At 61.6% G+C, this 21,044-nt stretch overlaps 2 protein-coding genes across 2 annotated transcripts; one reads left to right on the forward strand and one right to left on the reverse strand.

Moving 5' to 3' along the window:
- Positions 1–285: 285 nt before the first annotated feature.
- On the reverse strand, positions 286–15,530 carry SCAF1 (SR-related CTD associated factor 1). The gene is given in 12 exon segments (XM_037819879.1): positions 286–717; positions 954–1,082; positions 3,358–3,576; positions 3,785–3,867; positions 4,556–6,313; positions 6,316–7,335; positions 10,799–10,914; positions 11,002–11,102; positions 11,347–11,441; positions 12,122–12,179; positions 12,412–12,525; positions 15,315–15,530. Coding segments are annotated over 11 exon segments (3,879 nt in total). The 5' UTR covers positions 12,520–12,525; positions 15,315–15,530; the 3' UTR covers positions 286–525.
- Positions 15,531–16,844: 1,314 nt separating this feature from the next.
- Positions 16,845–20,761, forward strand: RRAS (RAS related). The gene is made up of 6 exons (XM_037819611.1): positions 16,845–17,032; positions 18,909–18,996; positions 19,103–19,205; positions 19,289–19,397; positions 20,177–20,295; positions 20,375–20,761. The coding sequence occupies exons 1-6, from the start codon at positions 16,880–16,882 to the stop codon at positions 20,457–20,459; spliced, it is 657 nt and encodes a 218-aa protein (XP_037675539.1). The 5' UTR covers positions 16,845–16,879; the 3' UTR covers positions 20,460–20,761.
- Positions 20,762–21,044: the final 283 nt, after the last annotated feature.

Below are 21,044 nucleotides of genomic sequence, written 5' to 3' on the forward strand. Positions count from 1 at the left end.
TGGCTCCTATCCCCAGCGCAGGGGGGTGGAACAGACCAGGCCACCCCAGCCTCAGAGGGCCATGGAAAAGAGAACCCAACTCAATGTGGGGGCAACTCAAGTAGCAGACAGCCCCTGAGGTCGAGAGCCACCAACGAGGCCCCAGCACTTCCTGCCGACATGGCGGCTCACGCGGCTCCCTGCAGGCAGGGATGGTTCCGAGGCCTCAGCCACCAGTGTCTAAATGTCCTCAGCCACCAGTGTCTAAATGTGTCTCTGAAAGGGGCTAACAGCCAGGCTCGGGGGTAACATTTCATGAAATCTTTAATGAAATCGAGGGGAAGGCTACGAACAGAGGGAAGGGGCGATGGGGCAGGCTTGGGAACCAGGGCGCTGGGCGGGAGGCGGGGCCAGCATGGGGGCTCCCCTCTTCCCTGCAGCCGTCCTCCCCCATCATCCCACTGACGGGAGGGGAACGGGGAGGTGGAGCCATAAATACGTCCAGATTTTCCAAGAGGCCAGGGAGGGTGGGGGGTGCCTGGGGTCTCAGAGAGGGGGCAGGGGCAGGCCCGGACCACCCTTGTCGGGGGGCCCTGGCTCCTTGGACGGCCGTGGGGCCCCTGGGGGGTCCCCAGGCTTGCGGCCGTGCTTGCGGAAGTAGCGGTAGCGCTGAACATAGGCACGCACCAAGTTGCTCACCTTCACGGGGTTGATCTCCCCGCTTTTGCTGTGGCAGATCTGGGGGCGGAGGACAGCTGTGGTCAGTGGCCTGTGGAGTCGCTGCCCCAGCAGCCAAGCTGCTGTCCCACTTGCTCCTTGGCGGCGCTGGCAGAGCTGGTCCAGGTGAGTGGCGAGGTTCCCGTCCCGGCTATCACCCCCGCTGGCCGCCCGCCTGCACCTATGCACCTCTCCCCGCTTCCTCCCCCACTTTGTATCTGACCCCCCACCTCTGTGTCCCCTGGTCTGCCCCCCACCTTGTGGACGGCCTTCCTTAGGATGTCTTTGTACTCCTCCTTGGTGATGTCCTTTTTCTGGTAGTACGGCTTGATGGCCAGCTTCACCTCCTCCACTGCCCGCTCCTGCGTGTGCAGTTTCTTCAGATACTGTTGGGGTGGAGAGGGGACAGCAGGGGCCAGGTGAGTTCCCGCAGGACCCCAAGTGCCAATCACCTCTGCCTGCCAGCTTACCCACTGTGACAATCCATTTCCTGGAGGAGGAAGTCCTGCCTATGGTCTGCCTTGGGCTCTCCTTGCTGCAAGCCACCCCGGAGCACAGGCCAGGCCTGGGCCTCCGAAGGTCATTGAGCATCTTCTCTGGGCTGGCTGGGCCCTGGGCTGCCCCGGGCCTGGCCACGACCAACACACGTGCCCTGCCCTCACCAAGTTCACGGTCTGGTGGGGAAACAATTAGCACTGGTTTTAGTCTGACACTGCGGGACTTGGTCTGCCTGCAGGTGGAAAGCATTGCCAGGCTTTTCCGCAGGGAGTGGGGGGATCCACTTTGCTCTTCCTAACACCGCGCTGGCTCCTGTGTGGACGGCCCAGCTGAAGGCCCAGCAGGGGGAGCTGGACGCAGGCGAGGCACACGGGAGGGTGGCGGAGCTGAGTCAAGGGTCCAGGCGGTTGGGATCCAGCACCCCACAGCTCTACGACTCGGGACGAGTGGGTGGCTCTCTAAGAGCCTCCTTTGTAAAAGGGGGACAGTAGCTCCAGGTAGGACATAGTATTGGAGGACACAGAGACAGGACTCAACTGACAGAACATGGGGGAAAGGCAGGGACAAGATCACAGGGAAAAAATTCCTGCCTCCTAGAAAATGCTCCTTCTTCCTGTGGCCACCAACCAGGGAGAACCCAAACCCCACAGGGACAGAGCAGCTTGTTCTGGCCTTGAGTTAAACCTCAGCAAAAGCAGAGTCAGGAAGTCTCGAGGAAAAGCTCATACTGAGACCAAAGAGCTGGGGCCTCTGCTGTGGCTGTCCCTGCAGACCCAGGGGACAGTCACGGAGCACCGGCCCTGCGATGCTGCCCTCTCGGCAGATGGGTGAGTGCTCCTTCTGCCCCAGGGATGAAGAAAGGTGGGAGGAGCAGGTACTGAGGGCGCCCAGGCAGCAGAGCCTGCTGACTGCAAACAGCTGCAAAGCAACAGGAACGCAGACTGTCTGATGGGCTGCAGAGCTGCTCCAGAGCTCTCCCACCAGGTGTCCCACGGCCCCCTGAGAGGAATCCTCAGGCTCCCCAGGCCCAACAGGAAGTGGGCTTCCAGAGACACACAGCCCAAAGCCAAGGGGTGTGTCAGATGTGACTCAGAGACTGAGAAGAGAGCCTAGGGCCGCCTGATGGCAGCTCAAGGGGCTGGTGGTCCCGTCCTGCGGCACCTGGCCCTGGCCAAGCAACCCTCTGAGCTCTGCCCCCTTCTCCAAGGGAAGTCCTCCTGCTCTCCCTCGGGCCTGCACATTAGTGGTGTCAGTGGGAAACACCATCTTCCAGCAGTTGGCTGTTGGACCATGAAGGGGGCTAAATCATGCCCCCCATAAAGTGCTGAAGTCTTAATCCTTGTTCCTTGGAGAGGGGACGCATTTCTAAATATGGCTTTTGAGGATTCTGTTAGTTAAGGTGCAGATTCATCTATAAGCTGGAGTCCTCGTAAGCAAAGGAAATTGAGACACAGCCAGTCAGAAGAAGCCAGAGAGCGAGGCAGCTCGCCACGTGCCAGGGCAGGGACGCCACAGCAGGGGACCCGGCCGGCCAGCACCAGGCCACAGGTCTGGAAGAAGGCCTGGCCCGGTGGGCTCTGGAGGTTGGACTTCTGGCCCCTAAAACCTTGAGACAATAAATCCCTGGGGTTTATGCCAGCCTACTGTGTGGCATTTGTCACAGCAGCCCTGGCCAACTAAGACAGGCAGTAACAAGAAGACTAGCTCTGGCCAAAAGGGAGACACGGCCCCAGGAGCCCCCGAGTCAGGGCCCAATGGAGCACGTGGGAGAAACACCCAGCATGCTTCTGCTCCCCTTCACCTGGGGACAGCGTCGTCATTTCTCCTGAGAACCAGCCCCTATCACACACACACCAAAAAGATGAGGAGCCAGGGAGAGCAATGGGTACTGGAGAGGGCCACTGTGGTAGACGTACGTCTACATAAGTCTGTGCGTATACACATGCACACACACACAAACACACGTACACGCACACTCTCCTTTTTTAAACCTGCCCGGCACCCATTTTCCATTCATCCCTTTGAGTGGAATGTTTGTTCCTTGCAGTTCCTGAGTTCCATGTCTAGAAGTCCCATCTGCTGGCATCACTCTCAGCCATTCTCTTTGGGCCCCTGCATCTCAGTATCCATCTGTGTTCTCTGCCTCCCCCAACCCGAGCTCACCTTGTCTGTGTCCCCCCGTCCTTCGGAGCTGCTGCTGCCTTCTCTCTTGTCAGACGCTGTGGCCAGCCCCGTGGGGGTGGGAGGAGTTGAGCCGCAGCCCCCCAGGGGTAGGCTGCCAGGAAGCAGGTAGCCGGAGGGGCCAGAGGGCAGACCCAGAGCAGGAGGCAGGGGGGCCGGTGTCACCCCCAGACTTGAGGGGGGCTTCCTGTGGCTGAGGATCTGTGGGCAGAGGGTACAGGAAGGGTGAGCAAGGGGAGGTGGAGGGGAGGAGGAAAACGGGCACCCTCTTTCCCACCCCACTCCCCGGGGCAGCAGGCTCCCCTCTGGCCTGACACCTTGCCCAAAGCCTGTCGGCAGTTGTCGTTCTCTCCTAACCCAAGGCGGGGGACAACAGAAGGGGCTGCGGGACACTTCCCAGGGGGCCCACCTGGTTGGTGGCCTGGATCAGCTCCTGGGCCTTTGCTCGGCTGGCCAGATTGGCTTCTTCCATCTTGAAGAGCAGTGCAGTCACTGTGGGAGGTGCAAGTTGATGCGACAGAGGTCAGCGGGGTTGACATGAGAGGAAGTGGAGAGCCTCATCTCAGCAGCCCCTGACCAGCTCCCACCCTGGGTCCCTGGACAAGTGTCACGCTCTGAGCCAAGAAAAAAGGGCTGTGGCTATGGAGAGAACCACCCTGCCCACCCATTCTCGGGACTCAAAGCGTGAGTGGAGGTGCGAGGGGAAGGTGTGGCCAGGGTTGCTGGATGACAAGGTGGTGGCAGAACTGGGATTCTGTCTCTGTCCCTCCCCGCCATGGCCAGCCTGTGGCCTCTCTTCCCAGCTCTGCAATCCGGCAGAGGCCGCTGCCAACTCCCGGGAGGCAGACCCTTCCTGCTCACCATGTTCTTTCCAGTCCCGCAGCCAGCTCTGTCCTGGCCCTGCTCCAGGTGGGTTTGGGACATGCCCTCGACCCCCAGCTACTATGCTGGGGTGGCTGCCACCCATTCCCACCCACCTGCCCCTCTTCCGTGGCACCCAGACTGTCCTTCTGGTCAGACCCTGAGGATCCCTCACCCAACCCAGGACCTCCAGTGCACTCGGCCACATACCCTCCCACCATGGGCCTACCTGCTTTCTCCAAGCCCAGCCCAGGCTGGCCCTTCCCTGCCCCATCCCTTCCCGCCTGCCCTGCCCACTGCAGCCCCGGGGGGCACTCACAGGCCAGGACGCCACTGGTGGTGCAGTCCACACCGGCCGGCAGGTTCCAGGGCATGGGAGGGGGCAGCGTGGGCAGCTGGGAGACACGGGGGGCCGGCCCGTCCTCTGCCCCCGAGTCACCAGCGGTGGAGCCTGCACTCGGGGCAGCGCTTGGGGCAGCTGCGGCGGTGCTGGTGGCAGTGGTGGTGGCAGGCTGCTGCTCCTCCTCCTCCTCCTCCTCTTCTTCCTCCTCCTCCTCCTCCACCCCACCACGACCCCCGACCTCCTCGATGGCTTCCTCGGGCAGGAAGGAGACCTCAGGCGTCTTGCAGCTGCTGTCCACAGTCTGTGAGTCCGGGGTGAGTGCCGGGGGCGGAGGGGCTGCCTTGGGGGGCGGGGTGCTGGGGGCCTTGGCCGCCCGCTCCTCGCCAGACCAGGTCTCCTCGGCGCCCTTGACCCCGGCTGCCTGGCTGCAGCTGTCCGCCTTAGACTTCTTCAGCATCCCGGGGCCGCTGCCCCCGCCGCTCCCGCCGCTCCGCACCTTTTTCCTGGTCTTGGACGGCTTGGTCTTCCCCTTGGTCCCCTTGGCTTTCTTGGCCCCAGCCTTGGCTTTGACCTTGGTCTTTTTGGGTTTGGTGCTGCCCGGAGCCGCTTTGGCCAGCTCGGCCGGGGCCCGCTCATCAGGCTTGAGGAAGGGAGAACGGCTCTCACGGTCGCGGCTGAACTTGACTCCGATGGAGCCCAGGCCGGCAGACGCAGCCTCCTTGGCAGGCGTGGTGCTGCTGACCCCCTCGCGGATCAGCACCGCCACCTTGGACTGCAGCTTCACCTTCCGGGAGGAGCAGGAGGACGACGAGGACGAGGAACCCGAGCCGCTGCTGACCGGGGGCTTTGGTGGGGGCCCCGAGGAGGGTGCTGCCTCCTTGGGGGGCCGGGCTTTCTTAGAGGACCTGTCCCTGTCCCGGTCGCCCCCGTCCAATGCCTTCCGCCGTGACCCCTTCTCCCGGGAGGAAGAGGACGAGGAGGCAGCTCCCGCCCGGCGCCGGTCCTTCTCGCCGCCCTTGCCGCCCTGCTCCTCGCTGCTCAGGCCCTCGGAGTCGTACATGACCTCGCGCTTGGGCGAGGAGGTGGGGGCGGGCGAGGAGCCCCGGGGGTCGGCCTTGTCAGGCCGGCCCACCGTGATGGTCCGCTTGATGGCGAAAAGGTCGTGGTCCGTGAGGTCCTGGATGGAGGGGGGCACGGCCCCCCGCCGACGGCTGTCCCGCTCCCCGCCAGCGGCAGAGCCCAGGGGCTGCGGGGCGGGCGCCGAGGCCTTGTCCCCACCACCCCCTGACCGCTTCTCGCCCCGCGACCGCGACCGCTTCTTTTTCTTCTTGCCGCCGCCGTCCCGGTGCTTGCCGCGGTGCCGCTCGCGCCTGGAGGACGACGACGAGGAGGTGGCCGGGGGCGGGGAGGCTGAGCGCCGCCGCCGCCGCCGCTTCTCCCGGGACCGGGACCTCCGGCTGCCCCCGCGGCGGCGCTCATTGCTGCGGGAGCGGGAGCGGCGGCGGGCGGAGCGCGAGCGGGAGCGGCGGCGGGAGGAGGATGAGGCGTGCGAGCCGGGCTTGCGGTCCCGGGAGCGGTGCTTCTTGGAGTCCCAGGCGGCGGCGGGGGCCGGCGGGGCGGGCTGGGCGCCGCCGGGGGGCGCGGCCTCCTTGGGCTCCCCGCCGCCGCGCTTGTGCTCGCGCTTGGCCTTCTTGCGGGCGGGCGGCCCCGCGGCGGCGGCGGCGGCAGGGGGGCGGCCGGGGAGGGCGAGCGCTGGCGGTAGCGCTCCCGCCGCTGCGTGAGGATCTTGCGGCGCAGGTCCAGGCCGCCCCAGCGGGTGTCGGCGGGCGGCGGGGCGGGCGCGGGGTCCCCGAGGTCCACCTGCAGGGCCCCCTCCCCGTCCGACTCCGCGTGCAGAGACAGGAAGTCGTCGCCCTCGGGGGCCCGCGCGGCGGGGGGCGGCGGCGGCGGGGCCGCGGGGGCGGCCGTGGCGGTGGGGGGCGGCCGAGGCACCCGGCTGCCCGGCCGGAAAAGCGAGGTGAGGGCGGCCCGGGGCTCCTCCTCGGGCTGCACGATCTCGCCCTCCTCGATCTCCGAGTCGGCGGGCGGCGGCAGGGCGGGCGGGAAGGCGGCGCCGCCGGCCGTCACCACCTCCACGGCCACTGTGCCCTCCCGGCAGGCCTCCGCCTCCGTGCCCACCACGAAGACGCGCCGGCGGGGGGCTCCTTCGGCCCGGGTGGAGTCGGCCTGGGGCGGGGTCCCAGGGGCCGGCGCTGGCTGCGGGGGCTGGGGGTCCGGGCGGGGGCTCTCGTCACCTGGGAAGTCCTGGCTCAGGCTGTTGTCGTCGTAGATGCCCGCCAGCGTCTCTGAGATGCGGCTGATGCTCTGGGACAGGCCTTCCTCCTCCTCCTCCTCCTCCTCCTCTTCTTCCTCCTCCTCTTCCTCCTCATCAGGCGAGGGGGTCCCAGCTGAGGAGCTGGGGTTGGAGCCGGTGGGCTCGAAGGGGTCGTACTTCTGCTCCGGAGCGGGCGGTGGGGAATAGGCCTCGTCGGTGGGGTGGAAGGGGTCGTAGATGTCGAATCGGGGCGCAGGGGGGGCCGGGGGGGCCGGGGGAGGTGGGGGGGGAGGTGGGGACGGGGAGGATGACGAGGGGGACGGAGAAGGTGAGGAGGACGCCGAGGAGGGGGCGGGGCGGGGGGCAGGGCCCCCGTCTCCAGTGCCCAAGGTGAGGAGGTGGCGGGCACAGGCGGGTCGAGAAGAGTGGGGCTGCGGAGACACTGTAAGGGAACAGGGGTTGGAAATGGGGTCAGCCGTGGGCTCCTCCCCAGCACCCCCCATGGCCCAGAGCCACAGTGGTGCAGGCAACAACCCCCACACAGCCGGCTGCTCCTGGTGCTTTGCGTGGGACCCCCGAAGCGATGGGTCCCAGCCCCTCAGGTCCCAGGGGACAAGTAGGACACAGCAAGCCCGTCCCTTCCTAAGTGACACAGGAAACCAGAGGACCAGGCACGCCTGAGCCCACCTTCCCACACCCCAAGACGGAGCGGTAGCCGGACCCTGGACAACAAGCACTTTCCCTGCAGCCTTGGGTCGCCCCAAAAGACAACCAGGACACTCTGACAGAAAAGGACACGGACTCAGCAGCAGAGCAGGATTCAAGGCCAGGTTCGCCTCTGAGGTCCAAAGCCAGCTGTGGCCACTGCCCCTGCCGCCCCGAGGGAGCGCGTGGAGGGGGGAAGGTGGACCCTTTGTCCACTGACCGCAGCTGGGATAGGGTGCGCTGGGAACCCAGACAGCCTGAGGCCTGCCCCGTGTGACCGTTAGCCCCCACACCAACGGCCCCATGTCTCAGGGTGGCCTGTGGGCTCCGGGCTGGTCCCCTCGGCCCCTTCAGCCCCACACGCAGCACCATGTGGTCCCCAGGCTCCACTCCAGACCCTCCAGCTCTGACCCCAGGGGCTGCCCCCCAGCTGCAGCACCAGATTGCCAGGGACCCGCCACGGTGAGGCCACTTGGGGTCATGGGAGGACAGCGACGGGAGGCAGACGGGCAAGGAGGGCGCTAAGGGGCAGCTCCCGCATTGCCTCCTGGATGCAGGTCCCAGCCGGGCTCCACCCATCATGAGCAATGCGACCTTGGCAAGCAGCTCAACCTTTCTGCCTCAGTTTCTCATCCATAAAACAAGGGTTCATTCATTCACTCAGCGGGCTGTTACTGAAAACCTGTCTTGTGCCAGGCACTGTTCGGGGTTCTAGGAATGGAACAGTGGAAAAAAAAACAGACAAAACTCCCTGCCTTCAAACTCACTTTGCAGTGGGGAGAGACAAACATCAAGGAGCAAAGCGTTCGGTCTGCACTGAGGGCCACAGGGCAGGTGAGGCAGGCAGGGGGGGGGCTGCAGCTGTATGTGGGTGGGTTAGAGAAGGTGACACGTGAGCAAGGGCCTGGAGGATGACGACGATGCTGGCCTTCCCCTCACCCCATTGGGACACGAGAATGGTGAAGGGCACCGTGGCATGGAGAGACCTGGGCCTGCGCCTGGCACCAGGCAGGCCCTTGTGAGCACAAGCTGCCCCAACCCTCACTCCTGCCACCATGGCTCCACCTGCACCATCTACGGACCCGGGGAGCTACAAACGCGAGACTCCCACTGCTTCACGTCATTTTGTTCCAGATAGGAGTACAAGTGAGTTTTACCTTTCTTTTTCCCACGTTAATATTTTCCAAATAAAAACAACAAAAAGAAACACTTGGAATAAGACAATAAACAAAAAATCCTGCCATCTCTCTGGAAACAACTATGAGGTTCCAGATGCATCTCACTGCTTAGGTCAGGGCTCTGCAAACTCCCACCTGTGGGCCAGGTGCAGCCCACCACTTCTTTTGTAAATAAAGTTTTACTGGCACATGGCCGCACCCCTTTGTCTGCCTACTGTTTACAGCAGCTTTTGCACCACGAAGGCAGAGCCAAGGAATCAGGACAGAGGCCCAAGAGCCCCTGCAGAGCCAAACGCATCTACTAACTGGCGCTTTACAGAAGTTTGCCAACCCCTGGCTGAAAGCAGCTTCACGCAGTCTAGCACAGTCTAACAGACACACCTCTCAGATGAGAGACTTGATTTTCTAGGCAGCGGCTACTATGCCTGTTAGTCCCCTTGCAGACACGGACGACCCTGAATCCCACTGGGCTCCTCTGAGGGGAACCTGGTGGGAGCACCTTGCAGGGCCTGTGGCAAAGGATCAGCAGCATCTCAGATGTGAAAATGGTGCAGCCCAGGGCCCGGCACCGGGGAAGGGGCAGTTGTGACTCCAGAAGATACTGTGGGGCGGCCCCAGGCCAGAACCTGCACAGCCAGGCAGGGCCACGCGAGGACTTCCGTGGGCACTTCCTCCATTAGAAAAACAAAACACGCTTCAGAAACTATAGTTATCCCTTCCACATCACCACTTTCCCCATCACAGTTTCAATATATATCGTGGACCAGCATAAGAAATTAACTGAATTTTTGGGGAGTTTTGCAGAAGCCGCAGACAAGACGCAAGGGCCAGCAGATGACAGTGTTTTTACTTAACGCTAACCTACACGCAGACTGTGACCAAAGAGTTAACCCAAATTTCACAGTAAGGTACTGTGAACACCCCATTAAGAGAAAAGAAAGAATTGAGACTTCTTTGGTACGAATGGAGGGCCAAAAATTTTATACATGTTTTCCAGATCATGGGGGCACTGCACCCCTAACCCCCGCCATGTGGAAGGAATAATTGTAGTTTACCACTGCACTGGTATAAAGGTGAAAACAATCCAGACTGGATTCCTGATCCTACTCTCGCGATTATTATTGTCGTTCTTGTCTTCTGGCTTTAAAGGAAATCAAAACACTCTTGTGGGTCCTCAGAGGACTGTGGGCCCCAGGCTGGGTGCCTAATGGCTCAGCCGACTCCGCCGCTGCCACGAAAGGACAAGGTGCACATGAGCTGGCACAGAGGGGTGTGCCAGACGTGCTGGGGCCGAACAGCTCCTCCTGGCTGGCTACTGCTCACCCGAGCCGACTGCGCCTGCCCTCCTCTCCCATCCTCTCCCATCCGCAACACCGGGACGGCAGGAAGAACGTCGGCCGTCAGGGTCCCCAGGCCAGAGGCAGCACACAGGAACCTGTTAGAAATAGATTCCTGGGCCCCTTCCTGCTGAACCGGCAGCTCTGGGGGCGAGCCAGCCGTGTGGGCATTAAATCCTCCTGGTGATCCCAATGCAGCTCAAGTTCAAGAAGGACAGAACTGCCCACGGGGTCGTACCTGGATGTGGGACTGGGGAGTGGACGTTAGTACCTCGACTTTACTCAAGGCCTCGAGCTTGCGACTCAGATGGAGCCAGGCTGGGGACCCGGGACCCCCATTAAGCAGTGGGCTGTGACATCAAGCAGGGGCGCCGCCTCTCTCGGACTGTTCCCTCCACTCTAAAACGAGGACGCCAAGAGCCCCTGTCCCGGAGAGGTGACTCCCCAGAGCAGTTACACTAGTAACGGCACAGCACCCCAGGCGCCAGAGCCCCTCACGCACGATGACCACCCTGCGGGGAGCCGCCAGCACATCACTTTTCACTTTGCAGACATCCGTACGCACATGTCACCTTCATACCCCCTAACAGGAAAAGAGCGCAACGATACCGATTTCACGTCTAAGCGACACGATCTGCACAACCACTGCTACTGGAAAGGCCCGGCCAGCTCCTGCCCTACGCACCAGTTTTGCTCGTCCTCCAGGCCCTGAGACGGGGCAGCAGGCTGGGCACTGGCAGGGGGATGGCGTCCCTGTCTCCAATTCGGACCTCGGCCACCAGCTCCAGCATGTCCTCGCTTCTGCAAGGCAGAAGGGGCACATGAGCCCAGTGGGGTGCTCCCAGCTCCCACAACACGGGGCCTCTAGGCCCGCTGCTGAGTACTCACTCGCCAGGCTGCAGGTCCAGGCGGCTGGGGACCCAGGTGTCCGGGGGATCCGGGACGCTCACCAGCCCCGCAAGGAAGCCGTCTGCGGCCACATCCACCACCTGGAAAAAATCCATTTCCTCAACCCCTAACTGCTCAGGAACCCAGACTCTAAGAACAGAAAAAAATGTGGGGAATCACCCAATTCCCTCTCTCAAGTGCCTTCAGGGCCTGGTCCCCAGTCCTGGCTCGCAGACCCGGTGACCCCTGCCACCGCGGCCCCATCGGCTCCACAGACCCAGGAGAGCCAGTCCCTCCCGCCTCCAAGCCCGGAGTCCAGGACCCCAGCCCCCTCTTCTTACTCACAGCAGCTGTGTCAGTGCCCCCTGATTCCTGGGTGCGGGGCTCTGACCGTGGGCTCCGGCAGCGCCGCCATCGAAGGCCATGACCCCGAGAGCCATCTGGAGAGAGATTTGCATGGCATTGGAGCTGTGGCCCCGCTGCAGAGCCCTTGTGGAAAGAGGGGAGCCGGGCAGGATCTACTTCCCGATGACCAAGCTCAGGTCCTCCCTGGTCCCTGCTCCCGACTCGGGGCCCTCCTAAGACTGCCCCATCTGACCACAGCTCCCTCATCGGTCTGTCCTCTGTCCAGTCCTCAGGATTAAGTCCAAAGGCTTCATCCTGGCATTTAAGACTTGTGCCCTGGTCCCCATGGGCCCCTCCTGCCTCACCTCCCATGTCTCCTTACTCATCCTCCTGCACGGCAGCCCCAAGGAACCACAACTCAGCCCTGAAACGTGCCCTTGAGTGTAGACACACTGCTCCCTCAGCCACTGAGGCTCCTTCCTCACCTGACAACTCTAACATGCTCATAAAGACCCAGTTCACCTGCCACCTCTTCCAGGAAGCCCTCCTTGGTTATCTCCCTCCAGGGAGCCTCCTGCCTTCTCACGGTCCTCTAGCTACCCTGCCTTGTGTTTGGATCTCCCCTCTGCCTGACTGTGAGCCCCTCGAAGGAGACCCTGGTGGATCCAATCCACCGGGGGCTCCCGGTGCCAGCACAAGGGAAGGTTAAATGACAAAATCAGGATAAAGAATGCAGTGACAGGACAGGGGGCTAGGAGTAAGCAAACCACCATACCTTTCTCATTCGGCAGATCCCCCTGCAGGGAGCTTCCCAGCGCCTGCTGAATGGCCCACTGAGAAAAAAGGCAAGAAGGGGAAGGGGGCGCAGGGGTGGAACACAAGGGGGTCAGAGGACTCACACAAATAGCTCCCAGCCTCTGCTCTTTGGAGGACAAACGTTCCAGGCACTGGGGCTGAGAGTCCAGGCCCCCAGCCCGCCCTTCCCACCAGGGCCCAGGAGCCGGGGACCTGGAAGCAGAACTCCCAGCCTCTCCTTCCCATGGAGCCAGTGTCCAGCAGCCTCACCAGGATGAAAGCGGACGGGGAAATTGTGGGGTCTCTGTCTGGCGGACCGTCACCCCGATCCTCGCCTGACTCCTCTGTCTTCCCTCGAGACTCCTCCTCCTCCTCCATGGTCACCTGGTGGCCAAGGGGACCAGAGTTTAGGACGGAGACCAAGGTGGGTGGGAGCAGGGACTGGGCGTGATGGCCTCACAGGCCTGGGACCCAGCCCCAGTGTCCTGATCAGGGGCCACCCCTCTCTCCTCCCTGCGTCCTTGTCCTCGGGGAAGGAACAGGCACAGGGCAGACACCACAGCAACGAGTTCCATTCCCTGCCCCTTTCTAGATTCTAGCTGCCTCCTCTGCCAAAGGGAGGCCACCCAGCCTCCTATGTCAACGTCCCTCTCCCCGGTTCCCGCAGCTTCCCCCAAAACCCATCCCAAGTTTGCATTCTCATTCCCTACCTCGTGGTGGCCAACCCAACCCCAGCTTTGTTTCTGTTGAGTGGTGATTTCCAGTGTGCTCCACAATCCCATAATCCCACTCAGCGCCCTCCTTGACCACCACACAACCTACCTCCTAAAGCGTCAACTGTCCTCGATGGCGAGGAACAAAAGGAATGTACTGGTGTACACGGTATCATCATACGCACCCACCACAGTGGTCTGCTAAACCCGCAGGGCACTTTTAAAACGAAAACACCGAACTTCAGAGACACAAGCTGTTCCCAGGCCCGCCAGGAGGTGCTCACCTATCTGCCCAGCACATGCGGAAGGCTCTGCCGTGTCACAGAAATTCTTAGATTTTACTACCCACTCAGCCAGTTGAAAGGTCAACCTTCAGACTGGCGGGAGGTCTTGATGAGGGGTTCAGAAGATGATTACTTCAGCTGTGGGCTCCCCCAAGACCCTCAAATATGCCACTCTGAAAACAATACCCAATCTCAAAATTCCTACAAAGCTTCCAAATCCCCAACTGCCAACTCGGCTGCTCATCTGTAAAATGGGAAAAATAGGAATATCTACCTCAGAGAATGGTTGTGAGAATTTAACTGAGACTGACCTCTGCAACACACTTAGCGCCCCCCAAAGGGCTCGATATGAAGAAATAGTAAAAATCACCATTCAGCCTTCAAAGCCTGCTGTCCCCTAACACCAGCCCCATCCCAGCTGTACACCTGAAAGAAAAGACCTGGGCTCCGGTGTCACCCTCACTGCAGATTTTTAAGCTATCCGGGAGCTCCCAGCTCTCAAATAAACTACGGCCCCTTCCCCGGTTCCCATAGCAAACCCACTCACGACAGAGACATTCCTGACTGATCACTGACCCCTGGACCTTTCCAACACCAAACCCTCAGACATGACATCCTTCTCCCATAATCTACTCCATCCCACCCAGCCTCGTTTGCCATTATTTGCCAATACCCTCAGCCTCCGTGACCATGCCAGCCCAGAAGCTGCTCTCCAGCACCTCCCAGAGACATATGCTTCTCAGAACACTGAGTACCACATAAGAGCAGCTCAATCAGGATCTGCTGATTCGACTTACAGATCACCTAACCCCTGCACTGGAGGAAGACGCACCCTTACACAGGCCCCAGGCTTTGCAGATGTGCCCCCAGCTCCTTGGATCTTTTAGACAGAAGAAAGGCCCTGCAGAAACTAGCAGCCAGAAGGTACTGATAATGGTCCACAAACAGCTTGTTATAAAAAAACAAGGAGAACACAATAGAAAAGTCTTTACAGTAGCTCACAAGTAGTAAGTGGAACTATTACCTTGTGGAACTACTTTGGCATTAGTTAAACGTTTATGTAGGTATGTACTGGGTCTCAAGGAAAAATGTATTTCTTACTTGTACACTAAGGTCAAAGAAGTTGGAAAAAACACTGTACTAGATGAGTCTAAATGATCCTATGGACTTTCCCAGCATATCATGGACTAATTTTAACTCTCTATTGACCCAGGGCAAGGCAGAATTTTAAAGCGTTTTTCATTTAAATTACTTTCTGAAGGGCAAGTAAATGTGGGCCAGGCGACATTTCCAACAGCCACTTTTGTCTTATACTCCACGTTTGTCTGGTCCCAAAAGGCATTCGAATTTGCTCCAGGCACAGAGGCAGCTCTCTTGAAGAGGTACCCTTTGGGTACCTCTATAACCACACCCTGCCCCCTTTGCGGTCACACCCAGAGCCATCTAGATGGTTCCAGGTCCTTCTAACTGCCCCCATCCTCCTGTCATTCAGGTTGGACACTCCCCAGACTTTGGGGACCCGTCCAGGCCTCTCAGTACATCTCTGTATTTACCTCCCTGCCTTGGTGAGCCCATCCCTCCCCTCTGGATGGCCCTCAATGACCCCCCAGCCCTTGAACACTTCTTCCGGGCCGCCAAATGGCCCCAGATCATGTAGACGAGTCGCATCCTCAGGCCAGCCCAAGTAGACACTTCCGACTCCTAACAAGACATAGCCAGGTGTTCTAGATGGCTCTGCAGATAATCCTCAGCTCCTACAGACCTCCCTCACCCCTAGGGACATATCTCAAGCTCTCAAGATGGCCCCAGACCCTCTAAACAGACCCTAGCCTCCGGTCAGCCCATACAAACGACCTACAATGCCTACGGCCAAGGCTCAGCCCAGCCCGGTGACCGAGGGCAGGCCCCGACCTCGGTCCAGACGTTTTGGGCGCTGGGCGTCCCGTAGACGCACCCACCCCCCAATCCAGCACCCACAGATGCGTCCCGGGGCCCTGAAAAGGCCCCCTTCTCGGTGCCAGGCTCCGCCGCCACTGCCGGGTCCGAGGCCGCCCCGCTAAACCCTCCAGGGCCCGCGGCGTGTGGGGAGGACCCCGGGACAACTAGCGACCCGACTTCGCCCCGCCCACCCCGATAGGCCCGAGCCCCGAGGCCCGAGCCGCCGCCGCCATCTTACCCCGCCGCTCGGGCTGCGGCTCCGGCCCGGCGCGGGGCGGGGCGGGCTGGGGCGGGGCTCGCGAGCAGAGGAGGCGGACAGGAGGCGGGACGAAAGCGCCGCCGAGCTTGCCGGGACTTCAAGTACCGAGCACGGTGCCGTGAAGGCTGGCGGGAAGGCGACAGGACTCGCTTTCCCGGCAGGCAATGGGGCACACAGGCGGGGGCGCGCGCGACGCACGTCGGGAGGCGTAGTCCGCGCGTCGCCTCCGTCGCGCGGGGACAGCAAGAGGGTGAGGGGTGAAGTGGAAGGGGTTGCGGTAGGCCCCACAATACCCTGCGAGCGCGCGGAAATGGTGGCGAACCAGAAGTGACGCCTGAGGCGCGCCGCAGAACCGATGCGAGGGAATTGTAGTTCGGTGGAGTGGGCTTGGGGGCGGTAAAACTGAACTGGCTGGGTGTAGCCCCGCCCACATTCTGGGCATCCCAGAACTCCGAGTCCCTACTCCCTTCTAGAACCGAGGAATTCGGCCCTACAGTCTCTTCAGTAAAGAGCAGAAAAATCCGGACCTCGCGATTCCTTTCATTCAGGGCTCAGAAGTCCAGATTCCCACTTCCCTCCTTCCTCAGACCCAGGAGTCGGGCTTTAAGTTCTCTGCTTGCACCTTACACGAAAACTCGAGTCCGGGCTCTACCATCCCAATTCCCCCGGACCTACAATTCCCGGAGCCCAGTCCCTCCAACCCCTGGACCCGTGAGTCCGGGACTCCAGCTCCATCCTCTCCCAGGAACCCAGAAGTCTGGACCCTCAGCTTCCTTCTCTTTCAAGATCCAGAAATACTGGCCCCAGGCTCCTCATGACCCAGGCGTCCGGGGCTGAGCGAGCTGGCTCATGCGTTAGGAATGCAGTGATCTCACAGCCCCTCCCTTGCCCATTCCCCGGCTATCACCCCCTCCAGGGCCCCATCTATCCTCCCAGTCTGTCTTCCGTTTGGCTGGGACAGCGGGAAGCGGAAGCCTGGGTCCCTTAGCGGGCGGAGACTCCAGCATCCAGCCCCGACGCCCGGGTAGGGAACTTGGCGAGGATCCCAGGACGGAGGTGGAGCTTCCCCTCAGAACCAGCTCCTTCCTCGGAGCGCGCCTATATACGGCCGCGCGCGAGTTGGGAGCCCCGCCTGCCAGAATAAGGCTCCGGATGGTGCCCGGAGAAACGGCGTCACAGCGGCTCTATTTGCATAGCCCCGCCCCGTTCGCAGGAAGAATACGTTCCTAGTAGCATATCCCCGCCCCCAGGCGGCCCGCCGGCAGAGAGCGCATGGCACAGGTTGGCCGCGAGTAAAATACGCTCATTAGCTTATCCCCACCCACTTCGGAATTCCCCTCGGCCTGAACTGCGGGTCCCCTACCGTCATTAGCATATTCCCGCCTTTTCCCTGGCCTCACCTCCTCTTTAAGTGTCCCTATGCAAGAGCTCGTGTTGCCAGAGCTTGTGATTATGCAGCAGACTTATTAGCATTGCCCGCCCCTAGGCCCCGCCCGGCGCCCCCCCTCCCCGGCGGTAGCGGCGGCGGCAGCAGCGGTGGCGACATGAGCAGCGGGGCGGCGTCCGGGACAGGGCGGGGGCGGCCCCGGGGCGGGGGGCCGGGGCCGGGGGACCCCCCACCCAGCGAGACACACAAGCTGGTGGTCGTGGGCGGCGGCGGCGTGGGCAAGAGCGCGCTGACCATCCAGTTCATCCAGGTAGTGAGCCCTCACCCTGAGGGGTGTCCCCGGGATCCAGCACTGAGCCCTTTGGGGGAGCCCCGAGACCCCGATTTCCCCTGGAGTTATTCCTGAGACACTCCTGTGAGGCTCTGTGATCTCATAAGTTCCCCTCTAATTGGGACCCTGAGCCCTGCTGCGGGCCTCCACCCCCTACACGCGGGATCTTCTCCTAAAATTGCATTCTGAGATCCACAACGCCCCGATACCCAGGACGTCCCCTTTCCTGCTGACCTGGCCCTGAGTGCCTCCTGGGAGCACCCCAAACCCATAAGAACCTCCCCATTCAGACCCTAAGAACTCCCCTGGGTGCCACCTCTCTCCACCCCCACTCTCCCCCACTCCCTCAAATCCCAGACCCCGACTTTTCCCCTGGCCCACCCGCAGCCTTTTTGGGAGAATGCCTTGCCCATACCCTGGAGCTCCCTCCAGTTAGGATTCTTAGGCCCTTCAGGGATCTCCTTCGGTAACTAGAATTTATCCCCAGACTACCCCTGAGCCCCTTCTGGGACCACCAGTCCTGAGGGAGCCCCTCAGACCCAAGAGATTCCAAAAAGATCCCGCCCCCTGGCCACTCCAGAAAACTCCAGGAGCCTGAATCCTGGAGTGGCACCATCCTGCAGGAAAAGGAAACTGGCCACTCCTCCATCATGAGTTTCCCTCCACTCACCTCCCGAGCCCCTCTCAGGAACCCCAGATATCTCCCAAATCTCCATGGAAGACATCCTAGATTCTTGACACCCCTAGAACAATTGGCTCCCTGGGAGTTTCTCTGACTCGATAAATGCGTCTCAGTGTCTCTAGGACTCTCTGGACATTTCCTGAAAATATTTGTTGACAGATCTCCCTAATGCCCATGAGCCTCCCAGGAGGCTCAGCCCCAGCTCTTACCCCTGGCCCCCCAGTTCTCAGCCCAATCCTCTCCTGATGCACTCTGAAGGGACACCCCTAATCCCCCCACCAGCGGTGACCGGAGGCCCCACACCCTCCCTCCCAGACAAGCCCTCAGGGAGTATCCCCTAACTGTCCCCGGCTGCCCAATCACCCCTTCTGTCATGAGACTCCACTGGGAAACCTCAGCATCTTTCCCCATCTCAGAGAAACCCCAGAGAGGTGTCAGCAGACCCCTCAGGAGACCCCGGGAGCCCGTGCCCGGGAGGCCCTGCCTGCGCAGAGGAAGGCCCCAGCCCTGGGCCCTTTGCACCCAGGGGCAGACCCGGAGCTGGCCGGCGGCCTGGCTGGAGGCGGGTGGAGACCCAGGCAGGAAGGGAGGGGTCGGCGGGCGGGCGGGGCCGCGTCTCCGCGGCCAGATTGGAACCAGGAGCTTCCCCTGGGAGGAGGCGCCGGAGGCCGCGGAGGAGCGGGCAGAGGGGGGCGGAGGCAGCCCAGGGTTGCAGCCCGCCAGGGCGCCCTACAACCGCGCGCTTCCCGTGTACCCAGCGACGTGTTTAAGCGTTTAGCAGGGATTCGCCCCGAATCTTGCAAACGCTGGGTTAGGCGTAGGGCTATTCTTATCCACATTTTATAAATGAAGAAACTGAGGCTCAGAGAAGGGAAGTGACTTCTCCAAAGTCACACAGCCAAGGAGTGATCACTATATGAGGGATGTACTCACATAGTGAATACCAGAAAGGGGGAGAGGGCCAGGAGACATTCCGAAAGAGAAGGGGGGACAGATGCCTGGGGGGGGGGGGGTTGGAGACCCCAAAGGGGGAGACAGAGACCCAGAGAAGAGGCGTCTGAGTAGACAGCGACCCAGGGAGGGACAAAGGCACGGAGAGGCCGGTCCCAGGGACCAGACTGCGTCAGCTCTGCAGGGCACTGCAGTAAGAGTGCCCCCCACTACCACCACCAGTCCTACTTCGTGTCTGACTACGATCCGACCATCGAGGACTCCTACACGAAGATCTGCATCGTGGATGGCACCCCAGCCCGGCTGGACAGTGAGGATGGCAGGGAGTGTGGTGGGAGGGTGGCGATAGGACTGAGACCTGGGGAGGTGACTGGAGGGACCCCCATCCCCACGGCAGTCCCCCTCCGTCTCCGCAGTCCTGGACACTGCGGGCCAGGAGGAGTTCGGCGCCATGCGAGAGCAGTACATGCGCGCCGGCCACGGCTTCCTGCTGGTGTTCGCCATTAATGACCGGCAGAGGTGAGGGCCTGCAGGCGGCGGCGGGGCGTGGGGTCCAGGACAGAGGGCCCGGCTGGGGCTCATGCCTCTGGCTTCTCCCCCAGTTTCAACGAAGTGAGCAAGCTCTTCACGCAGATCCTCCGAGTCAAGGACCGCGATGACTTCCCCATTGTGATGGTGGGGAACAAGGCAGATCTGGAGACGCAGCGCCAGGTTTGGGGGCCCCCACCACCCCAACCCACTCTGGGCCTGGAAGGTTCCTCCCAGCACACCTTCTGTCTCCTTCTCTGGCTCCCTGATATCCTGCCACCTCTGATGTCACACCCCTCACCAGACTCTTGGGGTCCTCAACATTGCCCAGCAGAGGGCCTGACACACAGGAGTCCCCAGGAGAGGTGGCTGGGGGCTAAGAAGGGGTCCCTGTTCCCCTCATCCACCTGCCCCGTCTGTTCCCCTGGTGCAGTGCGGCTCAAGCTTTGTCCCCCCAGCTCTGGCCCCTCATCCAGCCTGTTGCTCCCCTGAAGTGCCCTCCCACATGGCCCCAGGGCTGACCTCATCCCTCCCCCGCTCACAGCCCTCTCTTGGCTCCCCAGCACCCCCAGGAGAAAATCCCAGCCTGCTTGACTTTGTCCCTTTCTCCACCACCGCCCTGAACACCCCCTAGTACTGTCACACAGAACGCATCTTGTCAATGAAGGCTTCGGGGATTTCCAGCCTTCAGGGCTGAGTCAGGGCTGTCCCCTCTGCCTGGAAAACCCTGACTTTGCCTGATGAGCTCCCAGTGAAGCTGACACTCAGGAAGGAGCTCCCTGACTCCTCTGATTGGCCACGATGTCCTCCTATAATTTCTAGAAGCCTCTCCTCTTTGTTGGGGCTCACACGAAGCAATGTCACCCCCATTAGGGGACAACTCTCTTGTCTGCATCACTGGCTGGGGGCTCCCTGGGCACAGGCCCCTGACTCCCCTCGATGTGTCCTAAACCCCTCTCCAGGTCTCCCGATCGGAAGCTTCTGCCTTCGGGGCCTCCCACCACGTGGCCTACTTTGAGGCTTCAGCCAAACTGCGCCTCAACGTGGACGAGGCCTTCGAGCAGCTGGTGCGCGCCATCCGGTGAGCCGAGCCGCCTTGCCACCGGCCCGTCCCCTGCAGCCCTTGCAGCCCCTCTCACCTGGCCCCTTCTCATTTCCAGGAAGTACCAGGAACAGGAGCTCCCGCCGAGCCCTCCCAGCACCCCCAGGAAGAAGGATGGGGGCTGCCCCTGCGTCCTTCTGTGACCTGGTGGGGGAGGAGCCACCAGCGTGAGCAGCTCTCGGGACCACCCCCCCCCCCCGGCACCTGCTGTGTGACTTTAGGCCCTCGCCGAGCCTCTGTTTCCTCATACGGGCCTCCCAGAATACACTACCCACTCCTCCCATCACTGCCTGGCCCCCCAGCGGCCGGTTCCACTGTGTGCCTTCTGCCAGCACCTCCTCCCCAGGCCTGAACCCCTGTGGGGAGGGAGGCGCTCCCGGGCATCCGGGTCACTGCTGTACATATCTCCCCATCCCAGAATAATAAACATCACTGCCAATGTCAAGGGGTGCTTTCTAAAAGGGGGAAAGAGCTCAGGAGGATGGGCAAGCTTGGGGCACACACACCCAAAAGCTTCACCGTGTCTAACGCCAGCAGATCTAGAACCCTTTGCTTGGAGACGGACAGGGGACAGAGTTAGGTCAAACTGAGCATCTCATCCAGAGGGGGGGCAGTGGGAAACTGAATGGGGAACCTTAGGGCCTGTCATCCCAACCTTGTCAGAGGCTGCACCCCCCCACACTAACGAGACGATTCTCAAAAGTCGATAGTCTTCCCTTGACTTACCC

This window comes from Choloepus didactylus, chromosome 27, assembly GCF_015220235.1.
Source record: "Choloepus didactylus isolate mChoDid1 chromosome 27, mChoDid1.pri, whole genome shotgun sequence".
In the NCBI taxonomy this organism is placed as follows: Eukaryota; Metazoa; Chordata; class Mammalia; order Pilosa; family Megalonychidae; genus Choloepus; species Choloepus didactylus.